The 23768-nt window shown below is 41.1% G+C and overlaps 1 protein-coding gene across 5 annotated transcripts in view; it reads left to right on the top strand.

Annotated features, from left to right (window-relative positions):
• Positions 1-23768, top strand: part of MAPK10 (mitogen-activated protein kinase 10) — a 118518-nt gene that overhangs the window by 27140 nt on the left and 67610 nt on the right. For all 5 annotated transcript variants that reach the window (XM_077814368.1, XM_077814367.1, XM_077814366.1 and 2 more), the window contains 4 exons: positions 16520-16649; positions 20036-20094; positions 21656-21794; positions 23391-23556. In XM_077814368.1, coding sequence (XP_077670494.1) covers positions 16520-16649; positions 20036-20094; positions 21656-21794; positions 23391-23556 — 494 coding nt within the window. The remainder of the gene's footprint in view (positions 1-16519; positions 16650-20035; positions 20095-21655; positions 21795-23390; positions 23557-23768) is intronic.

Here is a 23768-nt window from a genome sequence, read left to right as displayed (position 1 = left end):
AGCGTAGTGATTGCATGGTTTCACCCAAATAATTGTTGTTGGGGCATTTGGTGAATTGGATGAAGTACACCACATGTTGTGATATGTCTGCAGGTTTTGCATCTCTTGTTCTGGCAGGGTCTGGTGTAGCTTTGAGTTACTGTATCCTGGTCTCTGGTGAGCTTGCTTCTGATCATGAGCCTGGAGAGGTTGGGGAGGTTTGGGGAATTGTTTGAAGGCCATAAGTGGGGGTTCAGGGAAGACTTATTTCAGGATGGGTTCCTCATCAAATACGGGTTGTAGTTGTTTGTTGATACCATATGGGTTCCAGTGTGAGGTGGTAGGTGACAACTGGGGTGTGTGGTCAGAGGGGTTTTATTTCTGTATTGAAGAAGGTTTTTTCAAGGTATTCGGGTGGCTTGTTCCATGACGCAATCTACTTTTTTGGTAGAGTCCTTGTTTGAAGGTAGTTTTGAGTGTGTTAAGGTGTATATTCCGGACTTTCTCCTCGAAGAATATTTTGTGGTACCTGAGTGCCTGGCTGTAGATAACAGATATCTTGGTGTGTTTTGAGTGGTTACTGGATCTATGAAAGAAGGTGTGGTGATCCATGGGTTTCTTGTATATGGTTGTCTGTAGAGTTCCATTGATGAAGCTGATCATGGTGTCCAAGGAGTTGATGCTAGTGTGGGAGTATTCCAGTGAGAGTTTAATGGATGAGTGGTGGTTGTTGAAGTAGTGGTGGAAATCTATGAAGGAATTTAAACTATTTGTGCAGAGGATGAAAATATCATGGATTTATCTCCAATATATCATGGTCATTTGTCCAGAAATTTTTCTCCAAGGTAGCCCATGAAGAGGTTGGCATATTGGGGAGCCGACTGAGTACCCATTGCTGTTTCCATGCTTTGACTTGGTTTAACAGGCCACTTTACTTTGAATGGTCCCTTACAATATGTGCTAACTACTTACACTAAACAATCTCTTCCATATTTAATTGCACGTTTTCATTTAGCTCTTGACCAGATGAAATGATTACCCTCTGATTTACATCTGGAACAGTAACTCTGACTTTCCGTTGTTATGTCTGTGATTGGTTTCCCAAGGAAACAATATCAAATTTCATAAACACATTTGGAATCTGTATTGCTGACTGCTGCATCCTGAGGTGCTAAGCACCCGCTACTGCCACTAACTTCATTAGGGGTCACAAATACTCAGGATTTGGCCCTGGGTCTTTAAGGAATGTTTATGTAACTGTGTTTCACCAGACGGGGCAGAAGATCTTTCTTAAGATGTGATCATTGCAGCCTTTCTCCTAGTAGGACTGCAGAGGCAATTTGCTCAGCCACTTGGGTGGGAGGAGAAGAAAGAATGCCCTGGGATTCTTCTCCTTCCAGCAGCTTGGCTGGATTCCAGAGGGAGCTCCCTTCAGCCCTGTTTACTTAGAGGGTGTGCTGCCACAATGTTAAGCTCTTGTGCAAAGCGGAGAGGAAAGGAAGCTCCAGAATGGGCTTGGAGGTCTGCGTAAGAGTAAAGGACTTATATTTCACCTCTGCTTTGCTTCTTGTAACTTTTTCCCTTTATTAATATCTTGAAATATGGGGAGAAAAAGGCTGAAAACGTTAACATGTATCCACCTGTAGTGCCTGGAGACACCTGAGACAGGATGAAGACGCATTTCTAAATTAAATAGGGACTTGAAATATGTGAAGTTTGAGCAAGAGTTATTGTCAGTATCTTCCTTTTTTTTCCCTTTAAAGCTTAAAGCAATAAAAAAAGACAGACTGACATGTAATTATTTGACAAAAATGATTCCTCACATTTTTATAATGCCCCCTTGTAACCTGAGAGGCTTCTGGTATGAAGGAAGTTGCTACATATTTCATGTTTATCTTCTCGTATTTCATATTCCTTTGTTAGTACGCAGAAATCTGAGAGAGAGAGAATTTGGATTCTGGAACCATGACAAGATGTAATAAAGCCTGCTACAGTGTAACATGCCCTCTCTGGGTGTTGGATCTCTGGTGTTTTCACATTCTGCTTGTCTCTTTATGAGGATCTGATAAGGCTCCCGCCATTGTAGTAGCTATTGTAGGTACCAGTGTGCTCCCATTTCCTCTCTGAGGCCTTGTCTAAACATACAATTTAACTACATTGGTTTAGAAACAAAGTAAATTGGTACAACCCCCTTGTGTGGACATTTACATTGGTTTAAGGGTGTCCTGTATTGATTTAGCTATATCAGTGTAAGGCATTCTCACACTGCTTTGAGTGTCCACACTATAGAGTTTTAATTTAATTAATCCAGATTTAATTAAGTCAGTTTCCAAACTGATTTAGTTCAATCAGTTCAACCTCTATGTGTACACAAGGCCTACCTAACTGTCATTGATCTCCACAGCTCCCTTCTCTTTTCAATGATTCTTTGATTGCCCTCCTTTCTAAAGTTGCCATTGTTTTCTGTTATAGTTGAGTAGCAGGCAAGTTTGGGTTTGAGAAAAGGCTCGGTTCAAGTCTGACTATTGTCCACAAATCTCAGTGATTTCCTGATTGAATTCAAACTTGCCCCTGCATTCCAGGGGTGAAATCCTGGCCTTACTGAAATCAACAAGAGTTTTGCTATTGTTTTTTATGGATTCGGGATTTTACCCTAAGCTAAAGCTAAAAGCTCTTCAGGGCAGGCCCTGTGGAAAGGGGCCAGTGCTCTCCTTTTCAACTCTCTCTGTGATGACGTCACATCACACAAGTTTCTTCTGGTCATTACCTACCCTTGCTTTTGCATCACAGTCTGTCTGCCCATTCATATTTACAATGGTCAGGTTCTGTCTGACAGATCCAAATACTGTTGGCATGGGAAATTACGGTTTCCACGTAAATCGCTACTATTATTTTGTATATTACTAGCTAGGAATCTCTCTCTCTCTCGCTCTCCCTCTCCCCCACACCACACCATTCCACCCCCTCCCTCTCTCTTTTTCTCTAATTTCCTGCCATAAAAGATAGATGATATGAACATGGTCTTCTGTCAAAATAACATTCAAATACCTTTCCTGAAATAAGTCATGTGAATTGTCTGATATATAAACAGTATATGTAGATTTTTTTTTTATTTTTTGTTTTTGGAACTGAGCGGGAATTCACAGCTTTGGGGGTATCTGATATTCTTTACTTTTGTAGCTCAATGAAGGGAATATTCCTGAGTCAGTGGTAATGTTATAGCTGTTCTCTTGATTGTTGTTTGTTTGCCATTAGATTAACCGGTCCACAAACTTCTGTTTCCTCTTGTTAGAATTCCAGTGCCAGCTCTTGCTGAGCACAACAGGGTCTCTACTGCAGTAAAATAATGACTGTTATCATATGGAAGAGACAGGGGATGGGAAGCAGAGAAATAGACAAACAGCAAAACAAAGAAGCAATTGAATCAGAAATGGAAAAATAAATGCTAGTAAATCATAAAAGAAATGTGGCTTTCATCATCAGACTGTATTGCTTATTTATTTTCTAATATTTATATATTAGGTTATATCTAAGTTTGCACAGTGCTTTATAGAAAACGAAAGGAAGTCATCCTTCTCCCAGAGACCTTACATCCTAAATTAAACAAACACAGGAAATATGCGTGGTGGGTTAGACCCCTCTTCCTGGGGTGCTACCAGCCTGGGTCCCCCCAACTCTGTATTGCTGTGTCAGGCTCTCAAGTCCCCTTCCAGCATACACACACACACACACAGGTAGGGACACACTCAGCTGTAGAATCACAGAGTCTGCGATCAGCTCTCTGTGAGAGGTCTCAGCTAGGGGAATGCCCAGTGCTCCTGTGCACACTGTATAGAGATCTATATAGCATAAGCTGATAAAAATGTTCCCCTCCCTCAATGTGGAGAAAGCTATGCACAGCTCTCCCCCCCCCCACCCCAGTTATGAATTGCACAAACTGGGTTTTGGAATAAACAAAAAAAATAAGTTTATTACCTACAAAAGATAAATTTTAAGTGATTATAAGGGATAGCAAACAGAACAAAGCAGATTACAGAGCAAATAAAACAAAACACACAAACTACACTTAATACACAAAAGAAACAGGTTACAAATAGTAATTTCTCACTCTAAATGTTGTTTTAGGCAGGCTGCAGAGTTTCTGCCGCTCAGATTTCCAGTTATTTCTCTTCACAACCTAGACGCTTGTTTCAGCCTGGACTCAACTCTTGCCTTTCCCCAGCTTAGTTCCTTTGTTTCTTCAGGAGTTTTCAGCAGTATTACTCCTTGGGCAGGGCGGCAGTGGAGAATAGCCCTGATTAACTCACTTCCCAGTCTTAAATAGGATTTACATAAAGTGAGAATCCTTTGTTTCCAGTGGAGAAATATCAGCAGTGTCCAAGGTTGTACTCCGTACCAGGTGACATCATCACATGACCTTGCAGTGTTAAAGCAACCATGAGACAAGATTTATTTGTAATGTCCCCAGGAAGGAACTCCAGGAAGATGAGAGATCATTACCTTCAAAGACCCATTCTGTTTCCTAATGGCCCATTCAGGCTGATTGCCTACTGTCTTGTGGGCATTTCCCAAGTACACACACAGTTGTAATTGTTACATAGTCAAGATTCCTAACTTTGGATACAGAAACGATACATGCATACAAATTGGATAATCATATTCAGTAAATCATAACCTTTCCAATGATACCTCACATGACCCATCTTGCATAAAACATATCTCAGTTATGCTATATTCATATTACAGCTATATTTTTATGAAGAATATGGGATGCAGCATCACAATATGATGGCAAAAAAGGAAGGGAGAGAAGGGATGAAGGTTAAAACAAATTTAAAAAAATGTGAAACAAGTAGTTGGGAGTGAAGTTTGAAAGATCAGATGACATTTCAGAACAGAGTAAGGTGAAAGAGAAGAAATGTTGAGAACTGGATTAGAATTCCTCAGTGGGAAAACTCACTGAAGGAAGTGGATTTTAAAAGAAGACCTGGAGGTTGAAAGAGAGAATGCTTGGAGAGGAAGCAGGATCCAGGCATAGAGAACAGAAGGGAAGAAGGGCCAAAGTTATGCGTGAAAGTAAGAGAGAAAGATAGCATCAAGATCAGAAGCCTTTGTTTAGAAATTGAAATTGGCAGAAATGGGCAAGGGAGCAGACCGAAAGAAGATGAGAGCTGTAGGTAAGGTGGACTTGTGAAGTGTCTTGAAAGTAAGGAAAAGGAGGTGAGGGGAATCCTGTGGCTCTAAGCCATCTTTGTGTCCTCCTGATGCTCCACTGTGTAACTTAGGCTCCCTTAAGTTATGGCAGCCTCCCCAGCCTGCCGTATGGCCACAATACTGCCCAAAATCTCCACAGTGCTGCATGCTATAGCTCTGTCCCACCATGCCTGATGCATCAGGGCTTGAAAGTGGTTCCTTGGAAGATAGTCTTATGGACGTCTTCCACATTTCCTGTGCCAGCTGGATACAGATACCTTTATGCTGCTAGCCTTTTTCCCCCGTATATAGGTGCTGTGGGGATGAGGCTGTCACTCAAGAAGTGTAAACTTGATGTAGAAAGAACTGTGGACCTAACTTAGTAGCTATAATATTGCTCTAGAACTACAGAATAGTTATGAAAAAATCAGTATATTTTTTGGTTTATTAATATTAATGAATTCATGTCCTGGAGACAAAAATATTGGCGAATAATTGAGCAAAAACAGAAGTCTGAGTTTCTGATATATCACAAGGCATGTGACAGGTTATGTATGAGGCATATGGTGCAGTATGTTTTTTTTTTGCCAGCCCATTAGTAGAGTAACTTCATTTTCAAAGGTTGGGTTAAGAAGACTCTAGCTATCTGTTCACATTGAATTGCTGAAAGATCTCCATTGGATATAATATTTTTACATAATGATTTCTTCAGAAAAGGACCATGCATATTTAGTTTTGTCTTTTCCAACTTTTTGTGTAGTCTGTCTTATTCACATAGTATGGCACCATTTAGCAAAGCATTGAAGCATTTGCTTAACTCCATCTTTGTACAGCAATGTGCTCTAGTTAGCAAAGGACTGAAGTATTCTGGTAAAGGTGTTACAGTGCTGAAAAGGTCTCCTTGTAGGAAGCATCTCTATACTTGGACAAAACTTCAGAAAGAATTTTCAATTTATAATTTCTCAACATTGTTATTTTATGCTACGGTACTTTTCGTAGAGTTTTCATAGAATGTTAAAGATGGCTAAGGATCATGTCTCATTTGTGAGCCAGATACTGAATCAATTTCACAGGTATAAATCCTTTGACACCTTTGACTTCAGTAGACTGATTTGAGATTGAGACCTGTATAAATCAGATCTGAATCTGCTCCTATGTTTTGTAAAGTGCCATGTAATTATACAGTTGCATGTAGATATCTGTTGTTTGACAGTAATAACAGCGTTTTTTGAATTTTTTTTGTTAAATATACTTTTTTCAGTCTTTCATATCGCTCATCCTCATTCACAGATTCCTGGCTATTGAGGGCTATCTGCATACCCAAGTCATGGCAGGAAAGATATGGCTTGCTGCTAATCTATAAGCCAGAACCTTCACTGGTATAAATTGTCTTAGCTCCATGGAAGTTAATGGAGCTACGACAACTTATACCAGCTGAGGATCTGTCCCTAAGTTTTCAAGTGGAAAAACTAGATAGGCAACTCAGAACAGAGCCCCTGAAAAGCTGTTACAGCATTTCTCCTTGTAAAAGCGAAGAAAGCACGTTTTGGTCTTTTAGGGCTCTCAGGTTATCAGTGTTTTTCCAAAGGCAATGTAGTAACAGATGGGGCAAATCTACCATTGTCTTTCTGGTAAACTAAATTACAACTGCTTTAAATGACAGGTTTCAGAGTAACAGCCCTGTTAGTCTGTATTCGCAAAAAGAAAAGGAGTACTTGTGGCACCTTAGAGACTAACCAGTTTATTTGAGCATGAGCTTTCGTGAGCTACAGCTCACTTCATCAGATACATACCGTGGAAACTGCAGCAGACTTTATATATACACAGAGAATATGAAACAATACCTCCTCCCACCCCACTGTCCTGCTGGTAATAGCTTATCTAAAGTAATCGTCAGGTTAGGCCATTTCCAGCACAAATCCAGGTTTTCTCACCCTCCACCTCCCCACACAAATTCACTCTCCTGCTGGTGATAGCCCATCCAAAGTGACAACTCTTTACACAATGTGCATGATAATGAAGTTAGGCCATTTCCTGCACAAATCCAGGTTCTCTCACTCCCTCACCCCCGTCCAAAAACCCACCCCCATACACACACAGACTCACTCTCCTGCTGGTAATAGCTCGTCCAAACTGTGGGTTTTTGGAGGGGGGTGAGGGAGTGAGAGAACCTGGATTTGTGCAGGAAATGGCCTAACTTCATTATCATGCACATTGTGTAAAGAGTTGTCACTTTGGATGGGCTATCACCAGCAGGAGAGTGAATTTGTGTGGGGAGGTGGAGGGTGAGAAAACCTGGATTTGTGCTGGAAATGGCCTAACCTGACGATTACTTTAGATAAGCTATTACCAGCAGGACAGTGGGGTGGGAGGAGGTATTGTTTCATATTCTCTGTGTATATATAAAGTCTGCTGCAGTTTCCACGGTATGTATCTGATGAAGTGAGCTGTAGCTCACGAAAGCTCATGCTCAAATAAACTGGTTAGTCTCTAAGGTGCCACAAGAACTGCTTTAAATATAATTTACAATGTTGAGAGCCTAGTTGAAATGCAGGGAGACTGCAGCCTGCTCATTTGGGGGCTCAGTAAATAGATTTTTGTTTTGTTGAGTCTGCCAGGGTAAGTGACAATAATTAGGGCTACGATTGTTTTGCAAAGGTCATAAAAATCACAGAATCTGTGACTTCCAGAGACATCTGTGACATGAGCCCACAGCACCTGGGAGCTGCAGGCTCCCCCCGCCAGCCATGGTGGCTGGGAACTGTGGGGACCCCGAGCTCCCAGTTGCAATGGGCGGGGGGAGGTTACCACAGGAGCTCCCAGCCACGGAGGTGGGGGGCAAGCCATGGGCGGCAGGGGGACCCTGCAGCTCCCCATTTTGTCATGCATATTTTTAGTAAAAGTCACGGATAGGTCACGGGCTTCTGTGAATTTTTCTTTATTGCCTGTGACCTATCCGTAACTTTTACTAAAAATGTGCACGACAAAATCTTAGCCTTAACAATAATACAGCCAAAGATGGTGGGAAGAGTGTGGGGAGCGGGGGGAGTTGTCCTTTTTGCCATTTTCTCTGGGCTTGTTTTTTGTCACCCTTAGAAGTGGTCAGTATCTCTCCATGCAGGCGAGCCTCACATTTTGAGAGCTTCTGGCACATGGCAGCTAAGAGGGACAAATGATACTGTAGAGCCCAGTAGTGCAAATGGATCTGAGTGGGTGGACCACAGGGATTTGCCCATTCAGATCTATTTGTAGCTCAGAGACCTTGGTGAGTGCTTTGTGTATTGACTCCATAAAGAATTGTCAGCACTTCTGATGGCAAATGCATGGGGTTTACCTGTGAAAATAGTGACATTTCTCCCTCAGTGCAGAACTGTACATTTTGATGAATTTGTGATCTTCACTCTAAAGAGACATTCTCCCTCCTGCCTTTTTGCTTTCAATATAAAGCAAAGTAAAAACTGGATAATGAACCTGCAAATGTGATTTTTTCCTCCTGCTGGCATTACCATTAGTGAGAATTTGTTCTAATAGTTCTAATCCCATTATGATGCAAATGCGATGGTTTTGTTTTCTGTGGTAGAAATATCAGATGCATTTGCATTTACAATGGGTGAAAATAAAATATGTCTGCCTCCTATGGGGATTGCAGCATCTTCAGATCTAATAGAACATCAAGTTAAAGCCCAGTATTCTTTGAAATGGTGGTGAACCAGTATTTACAAAGGAAACAGTTACTTGACTCTTAACTATACTGGCTCTAATGAGTTTGCCACAATAAAGGAAGAAATCAAATACTATGTAGACGTCAGTGAACACTTGACCAGACTCTATCAAGGTAAATCATTTCACTTGGAATAGATGGATGAAAAGAACTTGGTTGGCAAATGTTAGTGCTCAAAAGCCAAATAAATTATCCTAACCGCAAAAACAAAACATCCCCCCCCCCCAAATAAAAACACCACACCACTAGAGTCAGATTAAATACTCTGCTGACTCTGATATTCTTTAGCAAGGCAAATGTTTCTAAAAAGAGCACGTTAGTAGGAAAAATAGAGGATTGCAGATTTCTAAGCCTGAGGTATACAAACTGTGTGGGTGGAAGTGGGGTAAGGAAGCAGGAGGATAAGCCTTGGAGACAGAAAATAAAGCACTATCAACATTCCTTGGGAGAATGAAAAACTTTCACGTTTTCCTCAAGTAATCAGCTAGACATTTGCTTTGACTATCCCCTGTACCACCAATGATAATTTTTCAGGTGCTGTAATTCCATGGCGTGCTGGGATTTCAGATCATGTAAATGATGCAGCACAAGATGTGAATTACATGTTGTGTACGTGGTACACTATGCTACATTGAATGCTTAGTAGTACTGAGTGGAGATACAAGTGTGAGAGCCTGATTCTGCTCTCCCTACAGTGAGCACTCTCTATCAGGAGTAATTTAATTTATGTCAGTGAATTTATGCTAATTTAAAAGTGATGTAAAAGCACATTCTGTCTTCCCATTTCTATGATTCACCATTAGCTAATAAAAGCACTTGAGTTTCTAATTCAGTTTTTTTTCTTTTTTTCAAAACTACTTCAAATTCTCTGGGCTGGATCTTCTGGTCCATTTCCAGTGCAGTAGAGCTGACCTAAAATCAGCATAATTGGCCAGCCGTAGATTCTCCGTGAATAAGGCAATGCAAGGTTGGCTCAGAGCAGCCATACCAGCTCCTGCATGCCCCTCTCCCCCTTCAAAACTGCCATCCTCAAGCTTGTGGCTGGGATGACCTTATACCAGGAATATTTACTTGCTGGAATTTCCCCTTTGGGCTATAGGTTGCTGTGCATAATTTAGAGCAGCCCTGAGGATGCTTTAACTTTTACCAGGGTGTTGGCAGGCCCCTGGCCAACCCTGTGATTGACGGAGGGTAATGATGGCTTAAAATAATGTTTGTTCCATCCCCAACCAGCTGTGCACCAAGTAAGGCTTAGCCATTAGAGGCTTTGGCCCCATCTGTTCTGTACAGTACATCATAGCTATTGTGTAGTTCAGGGATGCCAAACTGTGTTTTGCGAGCCACATGTGGCTCTTTTACTATTAAAGTGTGGCTCACAAGCCCCGCCCCCCATTCTCTGCCTACAAGACTGGGGGAGGGGAGGAGCTCAGGACCTCTGCCTGGTAGTGGGGTTGGAGCTTCCGTCCAGCAGGGAGGAGGGTCTCGGGGCTTCAGCACTGCGGGGCTCACCTACAAAGGCTTGAGGCTTCAGCACGAGTGGGGCTGAAGCCCCGAGCCCCAGCTCCTGGCAGGTGTGTCCCGGCTCTCGAACTTCTAAAGATTGTCATATGCGGCTCGGAGGGCCAGTAAGTTTGGTCACCCCAGGTATAGTTAGTCTGAGGAACTAAACTTTGTGGAAGCCTTTGCTCTAAAGCCAGTGGTTCCCAAACTTGTTCTGCCACTTGTGCAGGAAAAGCCCTTGCCAGGCTGGGCCAGTTTGTTTATCTGCTGCGTCCGTAGCTTCGGCCGATCGAGGCTCCCAGTGACCGCGGTTCGTTGCTCCAGGCCAATGGGAGCTGCTGGAAGCGGCGGCCAGTACGTTCCTCGGCCCGCGCTGCTTCCAGCAGCTTCCATTGGCCTGGAGCAGCGAACTGCGGCCGAACCTGCCGACGCAGCAGGTAAACAAACCGGCCCGGCCTGGCAGGGGCTTTCCCTGCACAAGTGGCGGAACAGGTTTGGGAACCACTGCTCTAAAGCTGTTGTTTCATGGTAAAAGCAGATGATTATTTCAATGCCTATCACTGCAAATTATTGGTTGTCTGCAACATCCTTCTTCTTAGGGTCTGGTTAGCTTTAATTATTCATTCAATGAGAAGTGTAGTAAGAAAGCTTAGAGAGTAATTAATTTGTTGATCCATATTTGACAGATTTTGTTATATTTTAGCCAGAAAAGACCAGCATGTTTTTTAAAAACATGACTATGAGCAGAATATGTGAGATTGTATCTAATGTTCAGAACAAGTTTTTTTTCCTTTTCTTTTTTTCTTCCTTAAGGTTAGTGGAAATGAAACGCCTAAAATATGAGCTTTATCATTGTATTTATAAATATTTGTCATTGGCCAGTCTGGAAGAGCCAGGAACTGGATTATTTGCCAAGCCCATATGCAGCCTCCTGCCTCAGTTTCCAGGTTTCCACATATTTGTAAATTGCTGTTGAATAAGGAAAATGAAGTTTCACGTATTGTACTTGAGAAACCCTCCAAGCTGTTCAAATATGTTACCAATTTTGAATAAGAACAATATAAGAATAGCCATACTGGGTCATACCAAAGGTCCATCTAGCCCAGTATCCTGTCTTCCGACAGTGGCCAATGCCAGGTGCTTCAGAGGGAATGAACAGAACAGGTAATCATCAAGTGATCCATCCCCTGTCACCCATTCCCAGCTTCTGGCAAACAGACATTAGGGACACCATCCCATCCCATCCTGGCTAATAGCCATTGATGGACCTATCCTCCATGAATTTATCTAGTTCTTTTTTGAAACCTGTTATAGTCTTGGCACTCACCATGTTCTCTGGCAAAGAGTTCCACAGGGTTGACTGTGTGTTGTGTGAAGAAATACTTGCTTTTGTTTGTTTTAAACCTGCTGCCTATTAATTTCATTTGGTGACCCCTACTTCTTGTGTTATGAGAGGAGTAAACAAATAACACTTCCTCATTTGTTTTCTCCATACCAGTCATGATTTTATAGACCTCTATCATATCCCTCCTTAGTTATCTCTTTTCCAAAGTCCCAATCTCTCCTCATATGGAAGCTGTTCCATGCCCCTAACAATTTGTGTTGCCCTTTTCCGAACCTTTTCCAATTCCAATATATCTTTCTTGAGATGGGGCAACCACATCTGCACGCAGTATTCAAGATGTGGGCATACCATGGATTTATATAGAGGCAATATAATATTTTCTGTCTTATTATCTATCCTTTTCTTAATGGTTCCCAACATTCTGTTCACTTTTTTGACTGCCGCTGCTCTTTGAGTGGATGTTTTCAGAGAACTATCCGCAATGACTCCAAGATCTCTTTCTTGAGTGGTAACAGCTAATTTAGACCCCGTCATTTTATATGGGGATATATGTATAGTGGGATTATGTTTTCCAATGTGCATTACTTTGCATTTATCAACATTGAATTTCATCTGCCATTTTGTTGCCCAGTCACCCAGTTTTTGCCCAGTCACCAACTCTTTTGCCATCTGCTTGGGACTTACCTATCTTGAGTAGTTTTGTATTATCTGCAAATTTTGTCACAAAAAATTGTTTTTCCTCTTTGTCCAGATCATTTATAAATATGTTGAATAGTACTGGTCGCAGTACGGACCCCTGGGGACAGCATGAGAGATGGTGCAGTATTTCCCTGTAGTTATGATGGGAAATTACTGTACTTACTCTGATACCACTTTGATGTAACTGTTGGTAAATGGTGAACTTGGTAACGATCATTAACATACCATACAAAGGTAGAAGAAGATGGGAAGCTTAAAGGTTCATCACTACCTGATCTTCTATACTTGGTGGAAATTGATAATGTGGGATTCCTTGTACCCGATCCCCACAGGAGACCACTGTGTAATGCTCCAGAGGAAGGTGGGGAAAAAACCCAAAGTCCCTGCCAATTAGCCACGCATGTTGAGAAGATTCCTTCCTGACCACAAAGCTGAAATTTCCTCTTTTGTCTGTTCAGGCTCAAATTAATTATTCCTGGATGTTACAGCATACAGGCCTGATTTAAAGCTCATTGAAGTAAGTGGAAAGACTGTATTTACTCCAATGGGTTTTAGAGCATGCCCTGTGTAGGGATGGTAGAGATCTACAGTGTTTTAAAGTTTCATAAAACCTTTAGAACCATGTCCGTGATTAATTTTCAATTATGTGAAACACTTTCCTCTTCTTTTAAACTATCTTCAAGGAAAATGTAAGATGTGCTTTTTAAAAAAAATTGCATTTACAAAATGGAATGCTACACTCCATATTCCCACTTGATCAGTTTAATAACAATGCTTTTCTGAATTGGGATCTCAATTTGGAATATGGTGATTGTGTGTCTAAATGTCCATAAATCAATTCATGGACCAAATGTCCAATAACATCTCGCTTACAGTGGAAAAAAATTATCTGGCTTTTTGAATCTCAGAAAGATTGCTTCAGAGAGTATAGTAATGGTGGTAGGTGTCTAAAATCAGGGAAGGGGGAATTTGAAGTCCTAGGAAAGCCTGGGAAAAGGGATTTTATTTTAAAATACTCTGACTCTGGTATGCAGGTTACTGGTCACTGCTCTTCCTCTTGAATGTCAGTTAAAGTTATATCACTACTTTTGTTATAACACGCACACTTTCAAGATTAAAGATTCACTCCAGTCTGACTCCTGACATAGGTTTCAGCACTGTAGATCAGGGTTATTTAAAGATCACTTTACTGTGTGTCATATTTCAATCTCAACATTTTGAGCTGTTTTTTTCAGCTGTGGTAGAGTTAAATAGGTAGGGTGAAATGCTGACTCCACTGATGTCAATCGCAAAATTTCCTTGATTTAAACAAAGGCCCGATCATTAACCTAGGTAGGAGAGAATACAGGCAGAAGCCCAGCAGCAGATTTTTGGGGCTGTCCTGTTTATTGCACTCAGTGTAGCATGTATGATTACCTGCTCTGTGGGCGGGTGGCATATATGTGCATTCAGTGCAAGGAGCTCTTGGCTCTCAGAGACCACGTAGGGGCTTTGGAGGCCAGGGTGGCGGAACTGGAGGAGCTAAGGGAGGCAGAGAGGTACGTTGATGAGGCTTTCCGGGACACTGTAGTTTTGTACCACCTCCGGTCAGACAGCCCCTGCGCTGTTAAGGAGGATGAAAGGCCCAGGGACAGAGAGCAGTCAACGGGAGCAGAGGGAAACCTTCCCATAGTTGGGACCCTCCTTCCAGATGATGTTGGGGTATCCTCTCTCACCAAGGTTACCTTTCCGGGGGAGGGAACTCCAGTCATTAGGAAAAGGCAGGTGTTAGTAATGGGAGATTCGATCATTAGAAACATAGATAGCTGGGTTTCTGATGACTGGGATTCCCGTATGATGACTTGCCTGCCTGGTGCGAAGGTTGCGAATCTCTTGAGGCATCTAGATAGACTTACGTGTAGTGTGGGGAGGAGCCGGTGGTCATGGTACATGTAGGTACCAATGACATAGGGAAGGGTAGGAGAGACATCCTGTTGGCCAAATTTAGGCTGCTAGGAAAGAAACTGAAATCCAGGACATCTATGACAGCTGGGAAAACTTTGGGATAGGGGGAGCCTAAACAGGAAGGATGGGCTTCACCTAAACCAAAGTGGATCCAGACTGCTGGCACTTAACATTAAAAAGGTTGCAGAGCAGTTTTTAAACTAGGAGATGGGGGAAAGCCGATTACTGCAGAGGAGCATAAGAGACTAATGGATGAGAGAATAATAATGGATGAGAGAAATTAGGTTTTTGAAAAGAATCATTTATCCTCTGAACTACGGTTTAATTTGTCCATTAAACTAAGATGCTGTTCTTTGCTTTTAGAAAAATACTCCCTAGAAATGATTCCTTAGGCTCTTGATGTGTGGTGGTATAACGCAATGGCAATTGATAATATACAGTCTGAGATCATACATAGAATTCTTGGTAAATTATACAGTTTGGTTCACGTAATTCTTTTTGTCCAGAACAAAATTGAATTACTTCACCAAGAGGAGGGAAATTATCATAAAGAGCATTGATAAACACTTAGTTTCATACACACTTTGTTAGTTGCTGACTTAAGTAAGACAGATATTTGGTTGAAAACAATTGGAGCCTGGGTTTGTTTGTTTGCTTGCTTTTTCTTGTAATTTGTTTTCATGTTCTCTGAGTTCTCATCAGACACATCTTACAAATTAATTTTTAAAATTCGGATATGTAAACAGTAAGCATTATTCTGAAATGTTTTCATTTCCAGTAGCAGTATTATTGGAATATGATGATTCACTCTGGAGAAATGGTTTAAGAAATTAAATCGAAAGGGGACTATTATTACTAACTCTCTCTAGAGCAAGTTGGGATTTGTTCACTGACCAGTTGCTGAATGAGTCCTTAATGATGGTGGGAAAAGCTACAGTAATAGTCCTTCTATTCTGTGTAGCTTCCTATATGGCAGTCATCACTGCAGTATCTGAGTGCATTAAGTAATATGACTGCCTTCTGTCACATTTGTTCTCTCATCCTCTTCCCAGAGGAAAAATGTATGTAGTGGACTATCTTGTTTTGGTAGTATGTTTTTTGTTTTGTTTGGGTTTCTTATATAGACATGCCACTGTATATTTATGTTAGAGAAGGCAAGAGCAAATAAATGCATATTGCATGTGGAACAGAGTTTTGAGTGTCTGCAAACAACATAATGACTTTCCAGAAATTTAACTTAGGACCTATTCCTTGTTCCTCACTTATTCCTTATTCAAATCAAATGCTATTGTTTTCAGCATTAGCTTGGCATGAGAATGGAAGATTTTACTAGCGTCCTTATCAATTTAGCATGAGTTAACTATAGCTCTCTAGTGAGTTTACTGTCATAAGAATAAAACATTAAACCAAACATACATCCAGATAATATTTCAGAGGCAACACTGGGTATGCAAAATCACAGACAATGGAGTTATGAGTAGGAAAGTTATGTTCTGGTTTCAGGATCACTCCAGTAACACTAGTTTTATTGTGGCCATGCTAGGTATTCCACCTCTAATATCTTTTGTAGATCACATGCAACAGGCACTTGCTTATTTACAATCAATTGCAGATCTCTGAGTAATTAATGTAATTTTTGAATTTCCGTCAGTTTAACAAAAATAATTGCTGGCTCTTATAAATGATACTGTATATGCATAAAGAGGTGTGCTTTGCACTGAAGACAGCAAAAACTCAGGTGTATTCTAAGCCTAAACAGTCTTCCAGTGTTCCAAATAAGGATGAGAACTCTTGCCTATAGAGAGATACTTCTGAATCTCTTTGCTTCCTAGTCTATAGTAAAATCCATCTTTTACAGTGACTTTTTATGTTGAATAGGTCTTTCCCTGCTTTGCATGTAAATCTTACACTGCTGTTGAAATTAATTATAAGTAATGGTGTGTACTCTGTTCCATTGCTGTAAGATCTCACTTCCTCTGCGTGTGTGGATTTCCCTTGACCATTGTTCCCGTGTCTGTCTCTGTAGTTCTGATTAATTCAGAAAACACCTGAATGGGAATTCCAGACATCCCATTCACCCTTAAAACTGAAGAATATCCTTTTAAAATGTATAAATCCTGAATCTGTAATCACTGCAGCGCTGCATATGATGCCGTCCTTGACAGAAATGTGGCTATTAAGAAGCTCAGCCGACCATTTCAGAATCAAACGCACGCCAAACGAGCTTACAGGGAGCTGGTCCTCATGAAGTGTGTGAATCATAAAAATGTAAGTTTTCTTGTGGGGACCGGGGGATGTTGTGTGTGCTTGATTTGTTAGGGAAAAAGTCACATCCTTTCATGCTGTAATGAGATACTTTAACTTATGACTTCTGCTATTTTAAGGGCTAGATCCTGACCCAGACTACACACCTACATATTGTAAGAACCCTACGTGGGCTACCCTAACTTTGGGTCCTGGCACATGTGAATAAGCATGGCTACTTTAACTTATGACTTCTGCTATTTTAAGGGCTAGATCCTGACCCAGACTACACACCTACATATTGTAAGAACCCTACGTGGGCTACCCTAACTTTGGGTCCTGGCACATGTGAATAAGCATGGCTACTCCCTTGCTTGCTCCTTCTCCAGAGGAGGTGGGCAAAGAATGGATGGAGCTTTGGCTTCACCCTCTATTTGCTGGTACTGGCCAGCAGTAAATTACTATCCTTCCAGGAGCATGGAGGAAGCGGGAAAGGGATTGTGACTCAGGGGAATGTCTCTGAATCATGCTACCTCCAGGAGCTACTTCTGTGGTGGTGCAGTGAAAGCACACCCCTTGCTCAGAGCTCTGCCTAAAGTCACAATCCTAGCCCCCTATGTTGGAGTATTTGGTTTATTGTCATTATGAAGATTCTCTATATTGATAATCCTGTAAAGAGCCTATGGAGCACAATGGGAATCTGATATGCTTTTCCTCTGTCATGTAAGAAGCTGTTACTGATTACTTCATTGCCAACAGTTTGGATAGTTCATACTAATGCTGTGTAACCAGAATCTCTGAAGCCACATGCTATTTTGTTTTATTTCTTCTTAATCTTAAGAAATGAACAATGACAGCAGATTTTTAGTCTCTTAATTCTCCTTACCTCCGCTTGCCTTGTGAATAAACATTTTCTTTAGAGTTGTACTGGAATGGTATCATAAGGGTGTACATTCGTGGTGCCCACATACGTATTCAGTGATTGGAATGAAATGTTTGATACCGTGTAGTGTTGCTTGTGGCTATGGGATACCCATGGGTACCCCATCTCATTGTTCAAATGTTTCTCTGCTAGTTTCTTTTTTGTGCAAACTCGCCACTCCTGTTTCTGCCCTTTTTTCCATAATTGGCCAAACCATGGTATGGAAGTCCCAAAGAAATCAGTAGAACTACTCATGTGAGAAAAGCATGTCCTTTTATTTGTAGCATACCGGCTCTTAAGATCCAAGGCTAGTATCTTCCTATGTCTGTGGACTGATTCTAGCCCACTGGGGATGCTACAAATAATAATGATCATCGACAGTGCACATTAGTTTCCATTAAGAGTAAATTAATAACAGTTCATTACCTATAAACACTTGTCACAGACCCTGAAAGGACTCTTCCTCTCCACACAAACTGAATGAAAGAGCATGAGAAGCTTGATAGACTGTGAGATTTGACACACTATTTCTCAATCATTAGTTCACAGGGAGAGAAAGGAATTGGCTGCACATTTTTTTTTCTTTCAATGAGAGGTAGCCCTGAAATCACAAAGAGCAGGGACTGAAAATCAGTGCAATTCAAAGACTTGCTCTGAAGGTTACAAATAGTAATTTACCACCAGTCTCCTGTTACTACCTTATCTCTAGTGACTATTTGTTTGATCCTTTAAATTACAGATGAATAGTGTGCCTGGCAGACACTTCTCAGAGCCCACTTAGAGTTATTTTGCTGTACTTTTCTAAACACTGCATTATCCTTAAATTTTCAAAGAGTTGTGCAGGGCTCTAGCTGTCTCATTCCCTTTGGCTTGGATGGAAACTGCATGATTTGGATCCCTGCACGCTAGTTTGAAAATGCAGAGCTGGGTGAGTTGTGCTTGGCACATAACTAGAGGCTGCATGGTGCATTGTTACCCATGATTCTTAATGTACTGGAAGGGGCAGAAGGCTACAAAGATGGGGTTGATTTGAAAAGTAGACTATTACAAAAGTACTATACAGTAGAACCTCAGAGTTACAAACTGACCAGTCAACCACTCACCTCATTTGGAATCGGAAGTAGGCAATCAGGCAGCAGCAGAAACCAAAATAAAAAAAAATGCCAGTACAGTACTATGTTAAACATAAACTATGAAAAACAAGGAAAAGTTTAAAAAAATGATTTGACAAGGTAAGGAAACTGTTTCATTTAAATTAAAAGCAGCATTTTTTTCATTTAAATTAAAAGCAGCAGAGTTTCAAAGCTGTAGTAAGTCAACAATGTTGAAAGAACAACCATAACATTTTGTTCAGTTATGAACATTTCAGAGTTACAAATAACCTCCATTCCTGAGGTGTTCGTAACTCTGAGGTTCTACTGTATGTGACACAACAGCTGTAAACCTATTACCTGCTCTTAAGTTCTAGCTGTCTGTCGTTAAAGCTTTCAAAGGAACAATAGAAGAGAGAGATCTCAAAAATATTAAGAAAACGGGGAAGAAGCAAGGAAAGATGGTGGAGGAAAGATAAAAGTGCAGAGGCAAAGAAGCGGATAGAACAGTAAGAAAGAAAATTAAGGCTTTCTTTAAAAAATATAAGCCCAGATGGTCACGTTTTCCCACGAGGAAAGCCTGCCAAGGGGACCAAGTGGGGATAAAGACTCTGTAAGGTTCTTTTCATGGAGTTTCCTCATAATTCTTCCTTCTCTTTCCCCCCACACACATGGAAAGGAAGGGAATTCGGGTCCCAAGTCCCACAACCTTCCCATCCTAGAGGTACTGTTGCTTTGTGCTGCCTCCCAGGCACTACCAGCTCTCCTGCAGATTCCTGTCAGCAGCATTCCCTACTGGCTGTGTTCTCTGGAATCTCACTTTAAAAGACAGAGTAGTGTACAGGACACCTCTGGCCACTTTCCACAGCTCTCTGAGGTTCTACGTATTACAGCAAGACAGCTGGGAATTGGATTTTTTTTTTAATGAAAGAGCATCTGTGCCAAAAAAATTAAGAAATGTCAGAGAGAATGGAAAGTCCTGTGTTTGTGTTGAATAGGATGATGTTTGATTATTTCTCCCCTCAGACACATAGCCTTGATATACCAGAAATGGCCAGTGACTTTACAAGGACTCACATTTGTTTGAGTTGAGGCTGGAATTTGAACCTGCAACTCCAGAATTCACAAGACTAATGCCTTCAGCATTTTGACCGGTTGCTGTCCATGACCACTCCTCTCTCGCGTACCCTTTCAAATGCATCCTGAACAATAGTGGAGCTCTGAAAAATTGTTCTGAAATTTGCCAGCTGCTTACTAGCAACTATAGCAGGACTTGTCAGTGCAAATTGAACAGTGAAAAACAGATGCTATTATTTAATACAGCTGTCCTTCAAAATGTGATCAACTGCACGTATTTATCTTCCCTTTCTCTCCCCCTGTCTTACTCTGCTTTTCAGATTATCAGTTTATTAAATGTCTTCACACCACAGAAATCTCTGGAGGAATTCCAGGATGTGTAAGTAACACGGGCAGTAATTACACTAAAGCTTTAGAGGGAGGTGGGCCCTGGTATTGTATAGTGAACATACAAATCCCAGTATAATAAAAAGGATGAGCTCCTCTAGAAAATTATCTTGTGAAGATGATGCTTTAGATAGAATTTGAAAATGTAGACTGGTCTATTTTAGGTATGTATAAGGCACCTGTAACCTTTGTATCTAAGTGCTGGAAAAAACATGCCCGCAAAGCATGCTCATGGCTGTTCTTAGACAGGTAGTGTGGAGGAATATGAGCATCTACGAGGAAGTGTACTTTGTTCCTTTGTGTTATTGGTTTGCTCAGGAAATGTTGTTGTATAACTCTCTGAGCTGTGTGAGTGGTTTAAAAGGTGGCGATTCACTTTGAAATAATTTCCTGGTAAAAGAGACTGATGTGAAACATTTTTTCCCTTTGATATTTATTGTGGGATAACCTTTGACTGTGTAAAATTTTTCTGCCTTGGGAAATAGTGGTGGCATGTGAGCTCCACTGAACTTTTGTCTACAGCATGGGCACTACTGCATTTAATGAACTTGCCCTGAATCAAATTTCAGGTAGTCACAAGTGTTGCTGTTTTATGTCAGCTAAATGGCTTCTGCTTTTCAGTCTATAGCACCTTGTTCCATATTGCAGTATCACAAAAGGAAGGGTTTAATAGCATTGTTTGGAGTCAGGCAAGTACTGTTCATGTGTCTGCACAAAGATCTGCTGCTCCATTGCAATAATCTTGTTATTTCAGTCCTCTGCAGAGAATTGGTGAGGTGAGCCTGAGTTAGGACGCTCACATATAAATCTAGATCTAGAGTCTTCCCAAAGTTTGAGGGAGTTTGAAACCGGTGTTCCAGTTAAGGTCCATCTCTACTTAAGAATAAATGTCCCTTAGGAACTGAGCTGGTGGGTTAATATATTAACCTATCACTTCTGGAGGACTGAGTTAAAATCTGATTAAGACTATCACTCAATCTTATTCAGCAAAAGCACAGTGTACAGTCAGATTAGTTAATTGGCATTAAAACCATATGGGCTCACCCAGTCTTACAAACACTTCAAACAAATTTATTGTGGCAATATATAGTTACCCTTCCTACCTCTTCCATCAGTCCAGTGATCTCTGGAAGAAATCTTCTGATCAAATTGCGATAGCCATTTCTCATGAGAAAAGGCTCACAGTTTGGTGCATGTGGCGTCAGCATGTTTGAGGATCCTGCTGCCTTGTGTGCCCAGGTAGAGCACAGTCACTGTGCTGTGGAGTGTGCCAGGTAATCCTTGATACTCCAAGGATGTCAATGGGCCATTCTTGGAATGCTGCAATGGGAGACAAGTCACAGAATGGTTCAAGTATTACTGAGCTCTGTGCTGGGGCTCAGGTGAATGGTCAGTTCAAAACCTTTTCTCCATCTGTGTTACCATCTCACAATGGAAATAAAAAAGAAGCAGACTGTGAAGAGAGAGAAGTGAATGTTGATTATTGCACAGAAGTTACTAGAAGCTCCATGCCTGCGCAGGCAATAATGGTATGACTTTACTCTCCTATCTAGTTACCTGGTAATGGAGTTGATGGATGCCAACTTGTGCCAGGTGATTCAGATGGAATTAGACCATGAACGAATGTCTTACCTGCTCTACCAAATGCTGTGTGGGATCAAGCACCTTCACTCTGCGGGAATCATTCACAGGGTAAGGGGACTGCACTTTGAAGGACAAGATAGTTATTGTTGTTAAGAATCTTGGTCATGTCAACATGGAAACTTTGTGAGTCAACCCCTTCATCAAGACCCAGCCTTCTGAATGTAAATATTGAAACTTATCTGTCAACAGCCTACATGTCTGGCAAGTTAGCTGCATGGTTGTATGTTAGGGATGAGGACGTTTGTCAAGTTAATAATCAAAAAGAGAAAAGGAAAAGGGGAATGAGCCCTAGGTAGTATAAGACACACAAGTGATTATGATTATTGGAGAAGGAGGCGATAACTTCACTTTTCCTAAAACTGTCACTAGCTGTCTGTAGGCTGACAGTTTAAACTCATGTAACCCATAGTGCATTAAAATGCTATAAACTGATGGTGTCCAAACTGTGGTCCATGAATCATTTGGTGGGGTTCCACGGAGAACTGTCTGGTCATATCTAATTGGTTCTCCTTGTTTTCATTTGCTTAAATGCATGAAAAGACTGGTAAACATATGTTAAGTACATTCCCAACATTATTTTTCCGTGTAAGCAATTGCGGTAGTTGCCACAGGAGTGAATGAGAAGATAGGTGGTCTGTGCAATTGTTGATACTAGAGTAAATGGTCCATGCAAATGTGAACAGGATGGGAGGTGGTCCAGCTGACCCTGAATGCATGGGAAAATGTCCATGAGACAACCTTTCTCTTAAGATGTGTTCCACATTATGAAAATAGCCTGGGAACCTCTGCTCAAAAAACAGTAATTTTTATGGCACAGTGGGCACTGCCCCACTCAGAATAAAGTGCAAACAAACAAAATATTTCATCACCCTGATTCTATAAGCCTTTTAGAGCTATTAATTTAACAGCAGAATGCTTCCATCATCCAGAGAAAAGTATTCATAGTTTCGAAGGCCAGAAGGCACCATTGTGATCATCTGCTTTGATCTCCTGTATAACACAGGTTATAAAACTCCTCAGAATAATTACTTTTGAACTACAGCATATCTTTAAAAAGTCTAGATTTAAAAGTTATCACTGATGGAAAATCCACCATGACCCTTGGTACATTGTTTCAATGGTTAATTACCATCACTGTTAAAAAACTATGCCTTATTTCTAGTAAGAATTTTTCTAGCTTCAGCTTCCAGCCATTAGGTCATGTTATATCTTTGTTGGCTAAATTGAGGAGCCCATTATCAAATATTTATTCCCCATGTAAGTACTAGAAGTACTGTGATCAAGTCATCCCTCAGTCTCCTCTTTGTTAAGCAAAATAGATGGAGATCCTTCAGGCTGTCACTGGGAAAGGCATGTTTTCTAAGCATTTAATCATTCCCTGACTTCTCTGAAATTTCTCCAGTTTATCAGCAGCATCCTTGATGGAAGCAAGCTGTTTGAAGGATCTGGACTATAAGACTAGAGCACACGTTCCAATAGGGTGTGCCAAAGCAACAACAGGATTCAGAGGCAGGCTAAAAAGTGGATGACTGCACATGCAGCTGTGGAGCAGTGAAGTGTTTAGAGGTCCACCCAAAGCATGGATCCAGATCGCCAGTGTGCATAGATGGCAGTCATGTCTGTTTTCCGTTGTCTCTCTTGCAGGACTTAAAACCAAGTAATATTGTGGTAAAGTCCGATTGCACGTTGAAGATTCTGGACTTTGGACTGGCCAGGACTGCAGGCACCAGCTTCATGATGACTCCCTATGTGGTGACACGTTATTACAGAGCACCAGAGGTCATCTTGGGAATGGGCTACAAGGAGAATGGTAGGGCTGAACCTCAATAGCAAAGACTATGTGGCCTGCAGGGCGAGGGCTACTTTGACAATTTATGGGCACAAGGAGAGGGAAATAATTGCAGTAAAGAACACCTTGAATTTAAACATTTTAACATTTTAAATTTTAACATTAGATCTGACTTTTCCCAGTATTACAATCAAACTGCAATAACTGATGGTACTTGTGGTGCAATTTGCATT

The sequence above is a fragment of the Eretmochelys imbricata genome, chromosome 4, assembly GCF_965152235.1.
Source record: "Eretmochelys imbricata isolate rEreImb1 chromosome 4, rEreImb1.hap1, whole genome shotgun sequence".
In the NCBI taxonomy this organism is placed as follows: domain Eukaryota; kingdom Metazoa; phylum Chordata; order Testudines; family Cheloniidae; genus Eretmochelys; species Eretmochelys imbricata.
This window is presented reverse-complemented; position numbering and strand designations above follow the sequence as displayed.